This window comes from Rattus rattus, chromosome 8 (assembly GCF_011064425.1).
Source record: "Rattus rattus isolate New Zealand chromosome 8, Rrattus_CSIRO_v1, whole genome shotgun sequence".
NCBI classification, from domain to species: Eukaryota; Metazoa; Chordata; class Mammalia; order Rodentia; family Muridae; genus Rattus; species Rattus rattus.
Window position 1 is genome coordinate 100,019,171 of NC_046161.1, and position 22,176 is coordinate 100,041,346.

The 22,176-nt window shown below is 45.9% G+C and overlaps 2 protein-coding genes across 2 annotated transcripts in view; one reads left to right on the top strand and one right to left on the bottom strand.

Annotated features, from left to right (window-relative positions):
* Nucleotides 1-781: 781 nt before the first annotated feature.
* On the bottom strand, nucleotides 782-1,186 carry LOC116908114 (ATP synthase subunit g, mitochondrial-like). The gene has a single exon (XM_032911395.1). It carries the CDS (start codon nucleotides 1,094-1,096, stop codon nucleotides 785-787), a length of 312 nt encoding a protein of 103 aa, XP_032767286.1. The 5' UTR covers nucleotides 1,097-1,186; the 3' UTR covers nucleotides 782-784.
* Nucleotides 1,187-7,894: 6,708 nt separating this feature from the next.
* Prkar2a (protein kinase cAMP-dependent type II regulatory subunit alpha) overlaps nucleotides 7,895-22,176 on the top strand; it is a 59,758-nt gene continuing 45,476 nt past the window's right edge. Inside the window, exon 1 of the mRNA XM_032910667.1 lies at nucleotides 7,895-8,423. Within this exon, the coding sequence (XP_032766558.1) occupies nucleotides 8,168-8,423 (256 nt within the window). The 5' untranslated portion in view covers nucleotides 7,895-8,167. The remainder of the gene's footprint in view (nucleotides 8,424-22,176) is intronic.

Genomic DNA, 22,176 nt, shown 5'->3' on the forward strand with positions numbered 1-22,176 from the left:
CACTGTCTTCGGACAGACCAGAGAGGGCATCATTACAGATGGTTGTGAGCCACCATGTGGTTGCTGGGATTTGAACTCAGGACCTCTGGAAGAGCAGTCAGTGCTCTTAACCACTGAGCCATCTCTCCAGCCTGGAATGGGAGAATGAAGGGACTCCTGTAAGTTGTCCTCTGACCTCTATATACAACATGTGCACACCCACTACCCAATAATAAAGTATAGTAAAAATCTTAAGAGCAAGTTCCAGGACAGCCAGGGCTACACAGAGAAACCTGTCTTGAAAACAAGCAAACCAAAAAGGACTATGGCTAAATAGAAAATAGCTTTTGTTTGAGGCAGGGTCTTCTTATTAATCCCTTTTTGGCCTTGGAATCTCTGTGTAGTTGAGGACGATGACCTTGAACTTCTGAGCTTTCAAGTCCCTCACAAGAACTGATATTATAAGTGTGCTTCACTGAGATGAGTTTATGGGGTGCTGGGAACTGAACCCAGGGCTCTAGCCAAGCACTAGGCAATACCAGTTTTGCTATATCCTCAGCCAAAAAATAAAATTTTCATTTTTTTCCCCCACAGCTAGCATTTTATTCAGATAGCAGTCTCATTACACACAGTCCAAGAACATTCATATAAGAACTCAAATCGGGGTTGGGGATTTAGCTCAGTGGTAGAGCGCTTGCCTAGGTTTAAGGCCCTGGGTTCGGTCCCCAGCTCAAAAAAAAAAAAAAAAAAAAAAAAAAAGAAACACTGTTTAAAAGAACTCAAATCGGAAGTTAAAGATTGGTCTTCAAACATCATAGCCAACAACGCCACGTTTGCCTAAAATCTCTCCAATATAAAACCACATCCACACCTCAATGGCCACCAAACCATTCAGCACGGCTTCCTTCACTGTAAGGTGTTTGAAGCCACCAGTTTTGGCACTGTGAATTATTTTTTTCACGTTCTGAATAGCTGTAGGGATTTCACCAGGGGTTGGGGGAACCAGCTCAACCTTGGCGTAGTGCCAAAATGTGGCTAATCGAGGCTCTGAGTAAGTCACGGCAGCGGCCACCATCAACGATGCCTTCTCCATGAAGTTACGGATGAACTTGGCCATGGTCTAAGGTGGAAGGTTCGTCTCCCCGAACCACTGGCTGAAATCAAAATTTTCATTTTTTATGTGTGTGTATGTGTGTGTATATATGTGTGTATATGTGTGTGTATGTGTGGGTTTATGTGTGTGTGTATATGTGTGTGTTTATGTGTGTATGTGTGTATATGTGTGTATGTATATGTGTGTATGTGTGTATATGTGTGTATGTGTATGTGTGTGTGTATGTGTGTATGTGTGTGTATGTGTGTGTACATGTGTGTGTATGTGTATATGTGCGTGTATGTGTGTGTATGTGTGTGTGAGTGTGTGTGTATGTGTATGTGTGTGTCAGCATGTGGGTATGTGCACAGGTGCAGGTGTTTGAGGAGGCCAGCTGGGGTTAAAACTGCCTGATGTAGGTGCTGGGAGTCAAACTCAGGCTCTCTGAACTGCAAGTGTTCTTAACTGATAAGCCACGTCTTTAGCTACCCCACCCCGCTTTTTGTTTATTTGAGTCAGTGTGACCGTCTTGTAGCCCAGGCTGACATCAAATTCGTTATATAGCTGAGGATAACCTTGAATTCCTGGTCCTCCTAAGTGGTGAGATTACACATATGTATCTCCACACCTGGCTGAAAACAACATTTCGTCTGTATGTGTTTACGAATGGATGTGTGTGGGTAAGACTTTGTATGTGTGTGTGTGTGTTTGAGTGTGTGTGTGTGTGTGTGTGGGTATGTGTGCGTGTATATGTGTGAGTGTGTGGGTATGTGTGTGTGTATATGTGTGAGTGTGTGTGCATGTGTGTGTGCGTGTGTGCGTGTGTGTGTGTGTGTGTTTGAGTGTGTGTGTGTGCAAGCACAGGGACTTGTGCAGAAGCGCAGAAGCCGAAGGAGGAAGTTGAGTGTTCTGTCCGTTCACTCTCCACTCTGCTCCTCCTCTGAGATTCTCCCACTGAACTGGAGCTAGGCTGAGGGTCAGCCCCAGCCATCTTCTCTCTGCCCCTCATGTTGCTGGGGTTACACATACACACACACACACACACACACACACACACACACACACACGATCATGCCCAGGTTTTTCCATGGGTTCTGGAGATTTGAACTCAGACACACATGCTTGTATAACAGTTGCTGTCACCCGCTGAGACACCTCTAGAGCCCCAGTTTTAGGTAACTTTAACAAAAGAAAGAGACAAAAAGCAGGGGCCCTTGGCCTGGGAAGGTTAATTCAACTTTAACCTTACTTACCTCTCTCATGCTGGAGGATCTCAGTGACCAGAAGATAGCTATACACATGCTTCCCTGAGGCTCGTACTCCTCCTTTCTTCCCTCCTCCCTTCCTCTCTTCTCTCTCTCCCACCCTCTCTCTCCTCTCTCCTTTTAAGCGAAGTTAGCATGAAGTTATTATGATGAGGGAGAGACTTTAGATTTTAAGTGCAGACCTGAGAGGGGAGAGAGACTTCAGAAGAGTACGGCACCCGGGACAGGTCTCTCTGAGAGCAGCCCAGGCCCTCTTGACACTCCCCAGGAAATGAGACTGTCCAGAAACCTCAGCCCTAGGCCGAAAGCTCACATTGGAGTATTTGCATTTCAGCCAAATGCCAGCCATTCTCCTGGGGTAGGATCATTTTCCCTTGGAGACGCTTCACATTTGAAAGTGGAGTGTTTCGCTTCCTTGATGTTCATGCTGGGGGATTATTTCGTCCCTCTGCACTTTGAGAGGACCCGGAGTCAAACAGGGAAGCCTCTGGAGGCTTGCTTCTGAAAGGAGCGAGCAGATGGCAAGCGACTCCCTCCCAGCCAGGCCTTGCTTTTATGATGTGCGTTGAAATGCCACCTGTTCCTTCTATATCTCTTCCCGACAGGAGTATGGGGTGGGGGTGGGGGATTTGGGACCTCCCCAAAGATTTCTCTGTCACAAACAAATGGAAGCCAGGCGGTGACTGATCAGGGGATTTTGTCCTGGTTGGAATTTTTTAAGAAGTTGTAACTGGGCTAAGGGTGAGGGACAGGGCAGGCTGTAACAGTGGCCATGCAGAAGCACAGTAACACTGTCTCTGACTTAAGAGATCTCCCCTGTATCTATTTTGTTCACTATAGCCTTGTGAAGCTAGAAGCACAGTCCATTCCCCCCAGCCCCCAAACATACCCACACACACTTGTCTCTTTCGTTGAATCCATCCCATTATGTATCCCAGGCTGGCCTCATACTTGCTATGTAGCTCAACCGGCTCTTGGACTGTGCTTCGGCCTCGTAAGGGCTGGGATTGCAGACATGTCCCACTAGACAGAGTTCTCGTACACCTTTCCTGTCTTCTTCATTGTCTCTCCTTTCCCCCTCTCCTGCCTTCTCCTCCTCATTTCTTAGTTTTAGGCAGCACAGGCCTGTAATTTCAGCTGTGCAGGAGGCTGAGGCAGAAGGATCACAGTGAATTCAAGGCCAGCCTGGGCAACTTTGTGAGACTATCTCAAAATAAAACTGAAGGGGGGCTTGGAGCTGTGTATGACTGACTAGTACAGAGTTTGCTTAAGAGATATGTGAAGCCCCAGATTCAATTCAATGCTAATGGTAAGACTTCCTATTCTGGCAGTGGGCTCTGTCCCTCACCAATTCTCCAATCCTCTTTTAACTCAATATTTAATTAGATCATTTTAATTTTCTACATTTTTCAGATGTAGAAAGCCAAGCTATGAATAAGAGATCTATAAAGACCATTAGCAAGCTGGTAACAGAGGGACCTGTGTCTAGGTGTGTCTAAGTGGCCTGAAGAAACTCTTGTGATGTTATAGTGAGGCTAACTTGACCTAGGCTGCAAGAGACCTGCCTGTATTTTCTGGGTCAAGGCTCAAGTACCTGTGAGTCAGGCCAAGAGTGTCAAGTAGTGTCCTGATTGTCACTGAAAAGGCCCCGAGGGCCTGCTGCTCCCTGAGGGTTCCCTTTTCGGCTCTCTCCACTGTGGCAAACACACAAACGCTCTGGTCCTGTGGCTTCGTTTCTTGAGCTTCTTTCCCAGTTTCTTTCCTTGCCCTAAAGTATCTCAAAAGCAGACAATGGCCTGCTGCAGACATTGACACTTTCTTGGGACCCAATGTCCCAGGAAAGAAAGGATTGGCTCACAGGTACAGAAACAGGTGGCCTGGGAATTAACTGTTCCCCAGAGCAGGGATGGTTGTTAAAATAGATCACCTAGATGGAAGGCTGCACCCCATAGGGGGAGGCATCATGTAGACCAAAGGACGGATAGGTGAGGGCAGAGAAAAGTTTCCCATCTCTCCTGCTAATTAGAGGCTCATAAATGCTTCTAAGGTTAAAAAAGAAGCATAAGTAGTAAGTGAACTGCAAAGGCTTAGTCAATGAGTCATTGTTCCTACAATGACACTGTCATACAGTGGTGCTCAGGCAACTAGCAGGTTCCAGGGAACAGGTGGGGTTGGGAGGAGCTTCAGGAAGCTGAGCCCGGGATGTGGCATAGCTAGAGTGTTGTCAAGCATGCCCAAGGCCCTTGGTTCAATCCTCAACACAGAATAAACTGAACATAGTAACACATGCCTGTAATCCTAACTCTTCAGAGATGGACACAGGAGAATCAAGAGTTTAAGGTTGTCACACAGCCTCTTGGTCAGGTCAGGTGAGTTCCCTTAGTAAATAAAGGGTATGAGGTAAGTGGGTACCTTCAAGGAGGGGAATGGAATGGTTTTAAGTAATAAACCTCTTAAGAGTATAGGAAATTCGGGGTTGGGGATTTAGCTCAGTGGTAGAGCGCTTGCCTAGGAAGCGCAAGGCCCTGGGTTCGGTCCCCAGCTTTGAAAAAAAAAAAAAAAGAGTGTAGGAAATTCACTATTTTACTGGAAACAGCTGTTGGTAACATGCCTAAGTTTGCTTTCATTCAGACCCTCCCTGCTGTTGGGCTAAACAGCGTCTGTCCCACCTCTGCAATTACAAAAGCCTCTGAGAACTAGCCTCATTGTATTTCTGTCTGTATCTGTGGCTGGTGGTATGGTGGTCTGTGCATGATGGTCATTACCTGAGGGTTGTGAGGAAGGTAACAAGGACTAAGGGACTGGATTGCGCTCCCTTCTGAAGGTCTCTGCTCCAGGCTTATCCACCCACCATTGTCACTTGCTCTTAGCAGCTGTTCGTCAGTACTAGCTGCGGTGGGTTTGGTTGCCATGGTAACAGCCAGTAGTGTAGCTGGACAGGCTTGAATGCAGGCAGGATGGGATTCAGGACAAAGGTTGAAGATGCAGGGCTCAGATCCCTGATGTTCTCTTTTGTTACAAGGCCTTTTAGTTAGCATAAATGGGCATTCATGACAGCGCCTGCTACTGTAATTATTGAAGGATGGGGAAGAGAGAGACTCTGCCTTTGGAGACCCAGGAGTGGGGGAGGTAGTCAGATCAGACCTACAAGCTATCTAACTTCACTGTGAGTCTGATATATGGAGGAAGGTAAGGAGCAGCTGCAAGGGTGTCTAATTTCTGTTCACGTCAGCCCTCCGAGGATCTTGTTGTGACTTTCAGTGTTAAAATCCATTTAGGCTCGGAACTACGTAACAACCTCTATCGCTGAGTTACAGCCTAGCTCCTCTTTAAAACAGCTGCTTTTAGATTTATTTATGTGGATGAGTGTTTCGCCTCCACGTATGTATCTGAGGTCTCTATCCTCTGTGGATCCCCTGGAACTGGAGTTCTGAAGAGTTGTGACAGTATGTGGGTACTGGGAATCTAACCCAGATTTTCTGTGAGAACAATGACTGTTCTTAGCCCACTGTGTTGCCTAGGTTTGTCTCATACTCCTGTGCACAAGAGTGATTTTTTTTTCTTGCCTCATTCTCCTGAGTAATGGGGCCTGTAGAGGATGTGTTGCTACGCTAGGCTAGGGTGCTCTCTGAATGCTGTCTGCTGGACAGATAGATGGTTAGGCTGTGCTGCATCTGTTAACAAGTCAGGAAAACCAAACTGCTTCTGGCAGAGGCCAATAGGGTTCCAGTGTTCTAGGAGACCCTGTCCACACCCAGCTCTGTCAACAACCTTTCTCTCCTCTATTTTGTAATTGAGGTCAGAGTTCTAACTCTTCATATGCCTGTGCCCCATTTAAAACATGTAAGACCTGATAATGTGGGAAGACTTGGACTTGGAGTTGTAAATTTGCCTTTCCAAACCGTTGAGTTCAAGGTCAACCTGCTCTAAAACGGGAGTTCCAGGACAGCCAGGGCTACGCAGAGGAATCCTATCTTGAAAAACCAAACCAAACCAACCCCTCCCACCCCCCACCCCCCACAAAAGAAAGAGCTAGTCAGGTCAAGAGTAGGAGAGACCTCTCTCCCCTACTTTGCTTTGTTTTTTTGTTTTTGTTTTGTTTTGTTTCTCATGTAACCCAGGCTAGACTTGAACTATGTAGCAGCTTTGAAGGAAATGATACATATTATGACAGGGAAGTCAGGAGAGCAGTTTGTTTCTTTGTTGCAGTTGCTGAAATTTATCATTCATTCATTCATTCTTCATTCATTCTCCACAAGTATGCCATCAGTGCCCAGCCAACATGCTGGACACTGCTTCCCCACCGCTCAACACATATTCAGGGACGTTCAGCTGTTTGTAGTCTCAGCTCTACCTAGCCTAGGGCCTGAGCCGGCCTCTGACTGAGTACCTCAGTAAGTAAGGTATTCCCCTGTCACCATACACAGCTCAGTTCCCAGCAGCACTGAGGTTTTGGGTTTGTGCCAGGTCCGTATGGGCGGTGCTAGTGGAGATCTTAATTAATACTGGTTAATTACCAGGTGGTGCTTAACAATCCCAATACCCTTCAGGTTCCCAAGTCATGAATTGCTGGCTGGTTCCAGCAGGGAAAGGGAGGACAGTATTCTCACTGGGTCTTTGTCCCGCACCTAGGCTGGATATTCCGGGAAGGTCTGTCACTTCTTTTGTTCTATTCAAGTTTGGCGAAATGAGGGAACAAATTGGGTAACAGCAGGTGCCTCTCTGATTCACCTCTGCCCTCTTCCCAGAAGCAAAAGACAACACAGCCTATGCTCTGGTCAACTGCACCAAATAGTGTGGCCCAGGGTTCAGGGTTGATAGTGGGGGAAGGAGTGTAAGTCTAGACCTGAAGACCAGGATGGAAATGTCCAAAAGGAGGAACAAGCCAAAAGGTCTGTCCGGCACCCAGACTTATTCTGCTTTCTCACTGTCCACAATTGGCTGAGTGAGCTCTTTCAGGGTTATTTCTCTGCCTGAGGCTCCCAAATGACTATCTCACCAAAACTTTTACTTCCCCTTTGACATCTCACGACCTCATACTTGACTCCTTAGGACCTCAGGCAGTCAGGCGCAAGCACCGTTCTACCTGTCAGTCAAGGTGCTTCTGGCTTGCCTACTAGATCTTTGTTCTTGTTGTACAGGATTTTCCTCCAGATCTTCCTCTGGGCAAGTCCTGCTCGGAACTTTGGGGTTAGCATTAATGTCATTCCCTCGAGTGTGAGCACTCTGGTCCTCCACCAGAGCAGGGGTCAAGGTGAAGTGGTCCAGTGCCACCTCAGTGTCCCAGGCTCTCAGCATGCACCAAAAGCATAAGTGAAAGGTCTTTGTGACCAGGCGAGACGCACTAACCAGCTTGCCTGCAACTGGGCCACTTTTTCCTCATCTCCGGGGCCTCCCGCACCTTGACCATGGACTGCTCCGAGAGCGGGAGGCTCAGCGGCGCACGCGCACTCTGGGCCAGCTCTCGGCCGGGGACGCGCACGCCCGCGGCCGCGTGCGTCACAACCCGGGCGCCTGCCGCGCCCGTCCAGCTCGCCTGCCTGGCGGTCCCCGCGCGGCGGCGGCGGCGGCGGCGGCGGCGGCGGCGGCGGCGGCGGCGGCGGCTGCGGCCGGGTGACACCAGCAGCGGCGCCAGGCTGGCTTGCTAGCGGAAGGGTCGCGCGGCCCGCACAACAAACTCACACCCGGCCAGAACAAGGCGCGACGGAAGGCAGGCCGAGGCGGGCCGCGCGGGAGACCTCGGGCGCCGAGTGACAGGCCGGCGTGAGGGAGCGCGCAGGTTGCGGCTGCCGGCGGCCCCGACCCGCCGGCCCTCTCAGCGGTCGCCGGCATGAGCCACATCCAGATCCCGCCGGGGCTCACGGAGCTGCTGCAGGGCTACACCGTGGAGGTGCTTCGGCAGCAGCCGCCCGACCTCGTCGACTTCGCGGTGGAGTACTTCACACGCCTGCGCGAGGCCCGCCGCCAGGAATCAGACTCGTTCATCGTCCCCCCGACGACCTTCCACGCGCCGGAGTCCAGCGGGGTCCCTGTCATCGAGGAGGACGGGGAGAGTGAATCGGAGTCGGAAGATGAGGATCTGGAAGGTAGGCGGGCGGGGCAAGGCCGAGGTGCGATGTGGGCACCGAACGAAGGGTTCAGGGAGGGACCCGAGGGCCGGCCACGGGTGCCCTGGGCCAGGCGCCCGGTCTTGCCCAGGGCCGAGACCCGAGAGCTCTCCAGCTGCTTGGGTTCCCCGGCGTGCGAGGATTCCAAATTGAGCTCCGCGGTTCTCTGAGCCCGAGCGTTCACAGAGAGTGATTTGTCAGATTCTGCCTTGAATGAAGCGTGCGCGTTCTTTGGTCCGCGTGGTGGCGCGGAGCTTAAGTCGGTCCCGCCAGAAGCTGGTTTGCCTCCTCTGCCTTAGACCCCATAGCCTGCTTGCTTTCCGAAGGCAAGAGCACCAGCGCCCCGCAGCTGGTCCCGAATAAACAGGATGCTAACTTCATTTGCAAAGAATTCAGCTTTGGAAGAATTATTGCTGAAAACTATTTTTTTTTTTTTTGGAGACGAGTCGATCGATCGCCTTGCTTAAGCAGGAGCTCAGTAGGTAGTTCAAGCTGGCCTCGAACTTGTGGCGATCTGTCTGCCTCTACCTCGATGAAAACCTTGTAAGCAGACACAAGAGGAAAGATGAGCTGAAGCCCTCCCTGAATGCTGTCACTTACATTCAATAGTTGGCCTCCTCCCCCAATATTGTCACTCACGTTCAACAGCTATCAGTATTTTTCACCATTGTCTCACCTATATATTTCCCTCTATCCCTTTGCTTAAGTATTAAAAGGAAATTTCAGTTATGCCATTTTATTCGTGCCCAGTTAATTATGCGTCTCTTCTTCTCCTCAATATAATCGTTTAAAGTTTAGAAATTTAAAGTTTCGATATGATATTCAATGTTAAAACAATTGAATCATATTAGTGAGCATAATCAATGCCTTGATTAGTGTGTTGATTGCAGGGAAGTATACAAAGTAACATTCTACTCACTTGATTTAAGTAAGAATGTCAAGGAGCAATTTTATTTCCTTGGTTGCTTTCCCTCATGCTTTGTTAACTTTAATAGAGTTAGCCAGCTTTAATTTTTAAAATTTTAATTAATCACATTTTCCTTTTTTTTTTCTTTCTGTTTTTTTTTTCGGAGCTGGGGACCGAACCCAGGGCCTTGCGCTTCCTAGGCAAGCGCTCTACCCCTGAGCTAAATCCCCAACCCCTCCTTTTTTTTTTTTTTTTTTTTAAATTGAGACAAGGTCTCACTGTGTAGCTTTGGATGACCTAGACCAAGTTGGCTTTGACCTCATGAGATCTGCATATCTCTGCCTCCTGAGTGGTGCTGGGATTGAAAATGGGCAAGCTTAGTTTTGGTTATGTGTTTGTATGTACGCCCCCACATGTGTATGCATGCTGTATTTGGCAGCTCTCAGAGGTCAGAAGAAGATACAGAGGGTTGTGAGCCACCATGTGGGTGCTGGGAATTAAAACAGGGTTCCGGGGAAGAGCGGCCAGCAGCCCCTTTTATTTTATGTTCCAGCACTGGATCTCACCCCTCCCTTCAGAGTATTAATGAGCACAGGCCTCCTGCTTGGAATACTAAAACTCTGCAGTTGGGTGACAGCGATGGCTATCTTTTTCTGTCAGCTTTGCTGTTTTGTCAGATTGCAGACTCCTGGCTCCTGCCTTCAGGTACTCCTCCCTCTTTAGCTTTCTTTGGCTGCCTTTGTGCTTGGCCTTCTGCTTCTGGTTGACTTCTATACTCGCAACCGTTTCTTATTTGGATGTGCTACATTGTATCAGCAATTACTGATCCTTTTCTCTTTCTACTTTGTGTGTAGAGTGAATGTGCTGCTCTAGACTCTGCTGCAGGGTTACTCTGTGGATGGATGTTTTCATTATCTTGAATATACTCGGAAATACCAAGTCCTCCCTCCCCCTTTTTCCTTATAGATAGGGTTTGAAAACTAAACTCAGTCCTGAACTTTCTTTTTCTTTTTTCTTTTCTTTTTTTTTTTTTGGAGCTGGGGACCGAACCCAGGGCCTTGCGCTTGCTAGGCAAGCGCTCTACCACTGGAGCTAAATCCCCAACCCCTAGTCCTGAACTTTCTATTCTGCCTCAGCTTCCCCAGTGCTAGACATGCAGCACCACTCCAGGCCCAGGCTCCCCTTTTTCTTTTTCTTTTCTCTCTCTTTTTAAGATTTATTTATTTTATGTATATGAGTACACTTGCTGGGAATTGAACTCAATACCTCTGAAGAGCAGTCAGTGCTCCTAACTGCTGAGCTATCTCTCCAGCCCTCTTTCTTTCCTTTTAAAATTATTTTTTTATTAATTTTAATTAATTGATTGATTAATTAATTAATTTTTTGAGACAGGGCTTCTCTGTGTAGCACTGGTTTTTCTGGAACTCACTTTATAGATCAGGCTGGTCTTGAACTCAGTTTCACCTGCCTCTCTCCCCAATGCTGGAATTAAAGGGTAAGCCACCACAACCCAGCGTCTTTTTCTTTGAGCAGCTCTGATGTAGATTACGGGAAATAGTTTTATTAAGGAAAAGTGAAAAAGAACTCCTTTGAGTGGGAAAGGCTTTCAGGGAGGAAATACTTCCCAAACTACATTTTTTTTTTCCCTAGATGGGTTTCATTATGTAGCTTTGGTTGGCCTGGAGCATGCTATGTAGACCAGGATGTCCTTGAACTCACTGAGATTAAACACTACCCCTCCCACCCCCCAACTGTTTTCTTTAGTACTTACCATTTTATATTCCAATCCCTAGTGTGTTGAGGGTTCTAATACCTCTATAGTCATTGTGGTTCTAATTTTCATTTCGATAATAATAGCTAATAATAGCTAATAATGCTTGCTGAGCATTTTCCTTTATCGTGTTGATCATTTGTGTCAGTTTAGAATATTATCTTTAGATTACTCTATTTCAAAAATAATTTTGGGTTAAAAGCCATTTATGGTGGCACATGCCTTTAATACCAATACTCAAGAGGCAGAGGCAGAGGCAGGTAGATCTCAGTGAGTTCAAGGCCAGCCTCCTCTACATAGTGTGTTCTAGGACAGCCAGGGTTGTCTCAAAACAACAACAAATGAAAATAGTTTTATTAGATTTATTTATTTATGTATGTGAGTGCTCTATCTGCATGTACACCTGCATGACAGAAGAGGGCATCCAACCCCAATACAGATGGTTGTGAGCCCCCATGCCGTTGCTGGGAACTGAACTCAGGACTTCTGGAAGAGCAGTCAGTGCTCCTAACCACTGAACCATCTCTCCAGCCCAACAAAACTTAAAAATTAAAGTTTAGAGTAGCAGGAATTCTTTCTATTTTCTATCAGATATATGATTTATAGATTTATAGATACTTTACCCTATTTGTCAGGTGTTCCTTCCCTCATTTACATGGTAAGACATCATATATTACTACTGCATCCCTAGCTCCTGATACTGTGGGGGTCAGAGGACAACTTATAAAAGTTGGTCCTCTCCTTCTACCCTCTGGGCACTAGGGTTCAAACTCAGACTGTCAGGCTTGACAGCAAGTACCTTTACCCAGTTAACTGCTATCTGATGGCTCTTATTTTTATTTATTTGTGTGTATTATTGTGTGTGTGTGTGTGTGTGTGTGTGTGTGTGTGTGTGTGTGTGTACACGGATAGGTATAATGGGTTGAACTCAGATCCTCAGGTTTCAAAATGCAAGTACAGAGAGGCCAAAAATGGTGATGAACATTTGTAATTCCAGCACTTAAGACAGGATTGTGAATTTAAGGTCAACTTGGCTGCACAGGGAGACTTTTTAAAAAACAAACAAACAAAAAAAAACATTAAAAAAAAAAAAAAAGAAAGGAGAAAGCCACCCCGTCTGGCTAGCTCCAGTTAAAAAAACAAACAAACAAACAAACAAAAAACAAAAAACAAACCTCGGGCTGGGTATAGTGTCTCATGCCTTTAACCTCAGCTCTCAGGAGGCTGAGGCAGGAGGATCTCTGTGAATTCAAGGCCAGCCTGGTCTGCAAAGTGAGTCCAAGACAACAGAGCTACACTGAGAAATCCTGTCTTAGAAAACTAAAATAAGAAAAAAAAAACCTTGGATAATTCACGCAAGTGTATATCCTTATGCAAAAATATCTCACCTTTCATAAAATAGCTCAGAATATGCTGGAGTTTGGGATGCAGGATCCGAAGCTGTAACTCTGATGAAAAACTAAGGCTCCTCAGCTCCCTTCCCCCACCCATTTCGTTTTGTTTTTGTTTTGTTTTTGATAGGGGGTCTCATGGAAACCCAGGTTAGGCCTTGAACTTACTGTGCATCCTTAGATGTCACTGAAACTGGGGTCCTCCTGCACCTACTGCCCGAGTGCCCTGGTCACAGGTGCAGGCATCAGGTCTGGTTCTCCTTCTTGGTTAGTCTGATGGGTTCTGTTCTTTGGGTGCAGATTATTGAGGCTTCTCGTCCGTTGGTTCCATGACTGTAAGTGATTTGTCCTTTTGTTTCCAACCCAAGTGTCCAGTGCTCAGGGTCTCTGCTTGCAAATCAAACCTTAACTGCTTGGTGATGTTCCAGAGTTGTTTTGTTTAGATCTTCAGATGATTCTGAGTTTGGTTAATTTCAGTGCACACCAGATTTTAAAAATGGCTTGTAGACTGGGTGTGGCATTGTGCACTTGTAATCCCAGCACTTGGGAGGCAGAGGCGAAGGGGTTCATAAATTTGAGGCCAATTAGGTCTCCATAGCAAGTTCAGGGTCATAACAAGACCCTGTCCCAAAAGAGAAGGGGGGGCAATGAAATTTAATAAAATGGTTGAACGTTACTAGTCTTGGATACCTTTTTTTTTTTTTTTTTTTTTTTTTTTTTTTTCGGAGCTGGGGACCGAACCCAGGGCCTTGCCCTTTTTAGGCAAACGCCCCACCCCCGAGCTAAATTCCCAACCCCCTTGGATACCTTTTTAAAAAATATTTTTATTATTTTAAATTATGATATGCACATGAGTGCTGGTTCCTATAGAAGCCAGAGGCTGTGGATCTCCCTGAAGCTGGAGTTGCAGTGGCTTTTGAATCTCCTGATGAGGTGTGAGTGGGCACTAGGAACTGAACTTGGGTTCTTTATAAAGACAGCATATGCTTTTAACCACTGAGTACCTCCCCAGCTTGGTCTTAGCTATCTCTGTAGAGATCTCTGAGATCTCAGTGTGTGGCCAGACTGGTTGAAAGCTCCTGAACTTAAATGGATCTTCCTGCCTCGGTCTCTTTAGTTGAGCCCTGAGACAAACAGACAGACAGACAGACAGACAGACACACACACACACACACACACACACACACACACACACACACACACACACACACACACGAACGACACGACACAACAGAGGTTAATCTTTTATCATTCGTCAGGAGCTGGTTCTTCTTTTTCGTTTCTTTTTAAGACAAGTCTTATTAGTCTAGAGCTGACCCAGGCTGGGCTGTGAGTCAGCAAGCTCCAAAGATCCACCTGTCTCTACCTTTTCAGTGCTACAATGACAAGTGCCTTCCACCAGGCCTGGCTTTCCTAAGTAGACTCTGGTGTCAAATGCCGGTCCTGTGCACACAGCTGAGCTCTCTGTCCACCCTCTTTTTTTGTTTTTGTTTTTAAAGACACACAGACAGCTTTATTACTTTAGAACTTACCTGCTAGGCACAATTGCTGGACACAGACACTCCCACCTGGAAATGTGTGCCCTTAAATCTTCCCCTCCACCCTAAACTTGTATCAGCCCATGACAACCTCTTTTTTTTTTTTTTTTCTTTTTTTTCGGAGCTGGGGACCGAACCCAGGGCCTTGCGCTTGCTAGGCAAGCGCTCTACCACTGAGCTAAATCCCCAACCCCCCCTTTTTTTTTTTTTTTCAAGGAGGATCTCATGTAGTCTTCAGGTGAGCAGGACCATGAACTACTGCCTTCACCTCCCAAAAACTTAGAATATGGGTATGCTCCGCTGTTCCTGAGTTATTAAGTATTGGGCATGTGAACCTTGGGCCTCCTTCATAGTAGGCAAGCACTCTACCAACTGATCTATATTCTTATCCCTTTTTATGTTTATTTTATGTAAGTACATTGTCACTGTCTTCAGACACACCTGAAGAGGGCATCAGATCCTATTACAGATGGTTGTGAGCCACCGTGTGGTTGCTGGGAATTGAACTCAGGACCTCTGGGAGAGCAGTCAGTGCTCTTAACCACTGAGCCAGCTCTCCAGCCCATTCTTAGCCCTTCTTAAGATGTTTTACGCACTTTTTCTTTCTCTCTCAGGAGGCGTGCACACACTCTTTCTCTTAGGTTTTATTTCAAAGAGGTTTCTTAAAACTTGAATTTCCTGACTTTTCCTGATGATTAGGGTATGTTGGACGTTCCTGGGCCCATGGATCCTATTTGAGCTTATGCTTTAAGGATTACTCAGGTCCAGGGCTTGTCTCTGGAAACACCAATCATATGGTTAGGGAGAACTGATGTTCAGAGGCCACCTCGCTGCCACCGTTACCACACCATTCTTTGTAAGCATCTATCTTTATTTGTAATACCTGCTGAGCTGTCTTATTGGCTCTCCACAAATGGGTAATTTTGTGTCTAGTTGACATCAAATGGAAATATGGGGAAAAGTATCAGTTCTCTGAAAATATTTCCCTTTTCCATTAATGGAATGCGTCAGTCAGCTCTTTCTATATTCCGGAAAATTACTTTGTTCAAACAAAAGATTCTTGCATACCGTGTTCACTTGGCATTTGTCATTGTAAAAGCAAGGACAATTTTGTGACTTTTTTTGGAACATAGCTGGTACATGTAAGGCAGTTTATTCCTAAGTTGGAGTAAATTATTATAAAAATGAGCTCTAGTTTTCTCTCCCAGTTAAAGCTTGTTACATAAACTTGCTTAACATTAAAAAGAAGAAAGTACAGGGTTTTTTTTTTTTTACTTTAGATTTCTTGTTTAAGCCATCTCCTCCCACAGTAAAAGTGTAGTCTTCATTTGATACAAAACAAGAACAGACAAAGCAAACAAACACCCATGAGTTCTTCCACTCACTTTATTGGCCCACATGGGGGTGGAGTAAATGGTCCAAACTGGAACTATGGCCCTGTTACCTAGGTGATAGTCCCGGGCCCCCAGGGTTAGGGAAGAGGGACTGGTTACTATTTGTCCAGGGAAAGGGTTTGATCCTGTTGGGGACCTGTTGGCCATGAGCTTGTGTCTTCAAACCCTGCATGGTGGTGATACTTCAGGAAAAGGTTAGCATACTCACTTCCACCCCACTCAGCACTGTGAAACAGTCGAGGACTTTGAACAGGCAAGTTCAGGCCCCTCTCCCTGGCCGTAGGCACCATTGCGGGCAACTCCCGTGAGCTGGACCAGTCTACACCGCCCAGAAATCAGAAACCTGGGATGCAGATACTGCCACCACCTCTTGGGCCTTGGCCGTTGTGCTTGTTTTTGTTTTGTTTGTTTGTTTGTTTGTGTTTTGAGATGCTTTTGTGTACTTCCGAAAAAAGTCCCAGTTACCAACATGCTGAGAAACCAAGGATGACCATTAAGAATACAGTGTTTTATAGACCAGAGATTAGCTTGTTTACCTAACTTTGCGGATTCCATGCTTGGCATTCCTCCACACCAAAGTGTCCGAAAAACTTCAGCATCCAGAAGCACTTGTTTTTTAAGTTTTTAGCAGCACAAAGCCTTGGTTACTACCTTCCTCACTTCTCTAAGTGTGCCTGCATGGAAAAGAATCAGTAAGAGACTTGTTCAGGAGCATGGGAAGGGGAGGGAGGGGAGTGAATCTTATTTTTAAGTCATGAAAATAATCTCAAGACCATCATTTTAACAGTGGGCTTAGAAAAGAGTTTAATCTTTCTTTAATTTTTTTTTTTTTTTTCTCAGCACTCAAGAGGCAGAGGCAGATTTATTTCTCTGAGTTGGAGGCCAGACTGCTCTACAGAGTGAGTTCCGGGAAAACCAGCATTACATAATAGACTCAGGCTCAAAAAGACCCCAAAACAAAACAAAAAACCCAACTTTTTCCCCTTAGGCTGGCAGAGTTCCAGGCCTGCCCGAGCTATATAGTGAGACCTTGCCACCAAATATGTATTTATAGTTTCCTTAGGTTCTTAGGATATAACTTCTCTAGGACAGCTGGTTAAAAGAACCTTTAAAGTTTTGTTTTATGTGTATGTTTTACCTGCAGGCGTGTCTCTGTACATGTATGTGCATGGCTGTGTGGTGCACAGTTTCTGGATCCCTAGGAACTGAAGCTACAGTACATTGGCTGTGACAGAGCCTCCCTAAGGGGCCAAGCTAGGAGTCAAGTCCCAGCCCTCTAGAGGACCAGACAGGGTCTCTGACTGCTTCTCCCCAGCCCCCAAAGAGTTTGACTTTATGTTTTAGGGATTGCTTTAATTTTTTTCTTTTGGTTTATGTCTTTTTTCTTTTTGGTTTTTCAAGACAGGATTTCTCTGGGTAGCTGTCCTAGAACTCACTCTATAGACCAGGATGGACTTGAACTTACAGAACTCTACCTCCCTCTGCTTCCCAAGGGTTAGGATTAAATGTGTGCACCACCACTCAATGGATTTGTTAGTATCCTTTATGTAGATGTGTCAGCGTATGTGTATGTGCACATGTTGTACATACACGCGCATATGTTTATGTGTGTGCATTTGGAGGCCAGAGGTCGACCTTGGTGGGATTCCTTAGGAGTTCTTCCCCTCATTCTTTGAGATAATTTCTTACTGGGCCCCAGGGCTCCCCAACTTGGCCAGCCAGGGAAGCACGGACAACCATTACTAACTGTGTGTGGGTGGTGGGGATAAAGCGTAGGGGCTTGAGTGGGAGTGTTTTCCCGAGTGATTTCCCCAGGTGCACCTTGTTTTCTGGGTTTGTTTATTTGCTTTGTTTGAGACAGGGTTTCCCTGTGTAGCCCTGGCTGTCCTGGAACTAGCTCTGTAGACCAGGCTGGACTGGAATTTACAGAGTTCCTCTGCCTCTGCCTCTCTGCCTCTCTGCCTCTCTGCCTCCTCTCTGCCCCTCTGCCCCTCTGCCCCTCTCTGCCCCTCTCTGCCCCTCTGCCTCTGTCTTTGCCTGAGTGCTGGGATTAAAGATGTGTATACCACCACCCGGCTCCTTTCTGGTGTTTTGTTTTGTTTTTGAGATTAGTTTTAAAATTATGTAGCCATGACTGGTGTGGAACTGGCTATGTAGACTAGTCACAAGTTTCGAGCTCCTCCCGCCTCTACCTCTTATGTGCTGGGATTATAGATACTCTATATCAAAAGGCCAAGGATTATTTTTCTCTTTATATGTTTAAATGGATCTGAAGTCAAATCTATAGACAAGATATATTCACAGAAGACTGGCTATACCTTACATCTTTCACTCATTCCTTCCCTTTCTGATTGATAGCAGTGGTTTTCAGTTTTGGGAGCTTAAAAAAGAAAAAAGTCAGACGTGATGGTACCTCCCTTTTAATATCATCAGGTGGATCCCTATGAGTTTTAAGTCAGCCTGATACTCCTACGTAGGGAGTTCCAGGACAGCCAGGGATACAGAGAAAGACCTGTCTCAAAAATCTAAAATAATAACTAAGCAATTAACTCGTGGTTTAAAGGGAAACTGGAAGAAAGATAAACTCAAGCGTCAGTGTGTTTTCAGGTTCCTAGATAATAATGGTTGTCATGGGCAGAGAAAGTTCAGAACTAGTGACGTGAAACTTTTGTTTTGGTGGACTTAACGATTTATCTTTCCCCTTAAGAAGCAGAAAGGTGATATATAATAGTTCTCGTTTTTATAAATGCCAGGCAGTGTACCACAGAGCTCTTCTCTAAACGACCTGTATGAAGAGCAGCCTGTGTACCGTGTGCATTGAACAAGCCCCCAGGTTAGACACCCGCTCACTGGAGCTAGAGAATGAGTGTGTGGTGGAAATTATGAGAGGTTTTTTTTTAAAACTATGATTGAGCAATTTAAATGAAGTCATCCTACATATTTATACCATTCTAAAGTTAACGAGTACTGAGTGACACATCATGAATACATGTATGCCTGGGGACCTGCGTCTAATTGAATGATTCAGATCTACTAATTAGCTTGATGTGTCATTTCCTTTGAATTACTGGTGTATGATGTATCTCAAGCTTTAATTACAAAATATGTGAAATTTTATTTTCACTTATTTTAATTCTTGAGATGGCATATCACTGTGTGGCCTTGGCTGGTACAGAACTCACTCTGTAGACCAGGCTGTCCTCAAACATGAGCTCCACCAGCCTCTTCCTCCAGAGTGCTAGGATGGGAGGTAGGTGCTGCCACACCTGGCATAAAATTTTATTTTCTTAAGATTTATTTTTATGAGTTGGGCAGTGGTGGTGCACACCTTTAATCCCAGCACCCGGGGCAAAAGGCAGGGGGATTTTTGAGTTTGAGGCCAGCTAGAAACTTTGTCTTGAAAATCAAAAAAAAAAAAAGAAAGAAAAAAGAAAAGAAAAAGGGAAATATTTTTATGTGTACATGTATTTTGCCTGTTTGTATGTGTACCACATGTTTTCATGCATGCATGAGATTCCCTGAAATTGAATTTATAGACGGTTGTGCACCTCCATGAGGGTGTTGGGAATTGAACACGGGGCCTCCTGTAAGAGCAACACGGGCTTTTGACTGCTGAGCGCTCTCTTCAGCCGCATGAAAAGTTAGTCCTTTTTGTTTTTTTAAAAATTTTCCACCATACCCATAACCCACCCGCCCCCCCCCCCCCCGCCACACACACACACACACACATTATGCTTCGTGTTTCTTGTTTTTGTTTTCGTTTTTTGAGACTGGGTTTCACTGTGTAGCCCTGGCTGTCCTGGAACTGGCTCTGTACACCGGGCTGGCCTTGAACTCAGAGAACTGCCTGCCTCTGCCTGCCTCTGTCTGCCTCTGCCTCCTCAGTACTGGGATTAAAGGCATGTGTCCCCACTACCCAACTGAAAATTTATTCTTAAGAAAATGAAAATGGTTTAATTTTTCCAATGAGGTTAAAGCATGGACAAGAAGGTTGAGTCAGTCAATGTATGTGCTTAAAAATGTCTTTAAAGACAGTTTTACTCTGCAATTCAGGCTACCCTTAGCCCTCCTTAGTGTTGGGCGTATAGGCCACCAAGTCTGGCTTAGAAAATCAATCCGTAATATAGGTTCATATACGTTTATTCCTTGATAACTGATTTGCACTAATTAAACTCACTCACTATTGGCTTACCTAGAAGACAAACACAGCAGGCTCTGTATGCAGCTCCACAGCCAACAAGCCACAGGCATCTGTTGTCCTGTTGCTTTGTTTTGTGTTGGGAATTGAATTCCAAGTCTGACTCACAACAGGCACTACCGTCCACTCAACCACACTCCAGCTATATACTTTGTTTTTGACTTCTAAGACAGGCCCTGGCAGGCTTAGCCTGGGACTTGTTATGGAAACAGGCTGGCTTTGAACTTGCAAGGGATTTGCTTGTCTCACCTTTTAAGCCCTATGATCATAGGCCTGTGCTGTAATTCCCAACTCTATTTTCTTTCTCCACTCCTCTCCCCTCTCCTCCCCTCCCCTCTCCTCTTCTTTCTTTCTTTCTTTTTTTTTTTTTTTCCGGAGCTGGGCCCCGAACCCAGGGCCTTGCGCTGGCTAGCCAAGCGCCCTACCACTGAGCTAAATCCCCAACCCCCAACCTTTCTTTCTTTCTTTCCTTTCGATTCTGTTTCATGTAGCCCAGGCTGGCCTTGAACTACTTCCTGATCTTCTTGCCTCTTTTTTAAGTTCTGGAATTCCAGGCACATTCGTAGCACACATATGACACAGATACAACACCTATACACATAAGGGTTGGGATCAGCAAGATACCAATAGCCAGAGGGAGTGGAAGTGGCCAATAAGGGGGATTCTCTGTGGAGACCCGGGTCTTTACCATACATCAGAAAATGGTTATTTGGAGCCTGCCAAGTTTTGTTTCTAGATTTGGAGGCTTTTTCGTTTGCTTGCTTGCTTTGTTTCTTTTTGCCACTTCTGACTTAATTTCTAACCTATACTACATCTTGCTTCTGCCTTGACCAGTCAAACTCTGTATTTAGATCCTGAAAAGTGTTCGGCCTTCACCCTGACCCATGGTTACAGACCATGTGTTTAGGAGGCTATGCGGAGAGGGAGGAGACTTTGAGAGATGGCACTGTCCCAGATGTAGCGACCCAGAGGAATCAGGAGTTGTAAGGCTGGTGAGTTAGTTCTCTTCTGGACCTGTTGAATGCAGGCCCAGCTCTCAGGGCTACGATTCCAGCTGGCATTCAGTGGCCTGCTAGTCTGAAGAGGACAGAAGTGATGAGTGAAGCTTATCTTTTTATGGCTTTCTCCTCTGTATCTGTCTTCTCGTTACCTGAAAGCTGCCTTCTCTCCCTCTTATTTCTCTCTTACTTGCCAGTGAATTGCTTTTTTTCTTTTAAATAAACCAACCAGTTCAAAGACTTTTTTTTCTGCCAAGCAACAGCCCTATAAGGTAGGTGCTATTATTATCCCCTGTTTATAACGAGAAACTGAGACTCAGAGGTTAAATAACTTGTTCAAGGTCTGTTTCTGCAACTGCACAGCTTGGCACCTTGACCTGACTAGGGACAGTGACGGGATAAAGAAAGGACAGACACCAGGGGTTAGTGTGCTGTCATTCTCTGATGTACAGCACAGTGCAGAGAGGTTAGCTGGTCTTGGCAGCTGAGCAGTCCCAGGCTGCAAACGTCCAAGGCAAAGCAGCTGCAGGTACTGGATTTTACACACACTGAGCAGTTGTGTCTGTACACACTTGGACCAGAGGAAGGCTTTGCCAGTTCTGAGCCTGGCATAGGAAGGAAACGTTTTGCCAATTTCCCACGGTTCTGAGGCCCTGTCCATGTCGACAATACACATTCATCCGGGGCTTCCTCTACTCCCCAAGGTCTATAAGTAATTGAGGTGGCTCTGGGATTTAAGCCTAAGCTGAGGGCACAGATGTCATAATCACAACCACTTTTTTTTTTTTTTTCTTTTTTTTGGAGCTGGGGACTGAACCCAGAGCCTTGCGCTTGCTAGGCAAGCGCTCTACCACTGAGCTAAATCCCCAACCCTCAGAACCACTTTTGAGAAGGCAAATACTTAACATATGAGTAGAGTGTTCACAGTGCTCTTTCCTAAGCAAGAGATTTTAATTTTTAAATTTATTTTTTAGTTCTGTGAGTTGAACCCAGGGCCTTGTGGATGCTAGGCAAATATTCAAGGCCCTTTTGGATTTAAAATAAAACAAAACAAAAAACCCAAGGGATGTGATGACAAAGGTTTTCTCTGAAAAAGGGAACTTCAAGTGATTACCAATACATTCTCTCTTTTTCTGGTCTTGTTATAACTGTTGCTTTAGGCACACTGCTGGTCTGCCTTCTGGTGGCGTTCTTCCTTGGTGATGCTATAACTGAGTTTTCTTTCTGCGATAAACATTTGTGACCTTTCACTCCCTGTGGAAGATTCCCATTTGCTCCTCGTGCTTTTGTAGTTTTCTTTCCTAGCTGGAGAGCAGGCTCCTCTGTCCACTGCTTGTTACAGTCCAGGGAAGCAGCGTGACAGGGAGCAGTTGGCTTGGCTGGGGTCAGGTTCCCACTCTGCAGTATGTCGTCTTCCCAGCATGCAGCAAGAGCGCTCTCAGGCCTCCAGCTAAGTTAGAAGTGGGCAGCAGCACTGGGGAAGGCTGAGGGTCGCTCGTGCAGCACAGCCACAGCAGAAGAGGGGTGTGTAGATG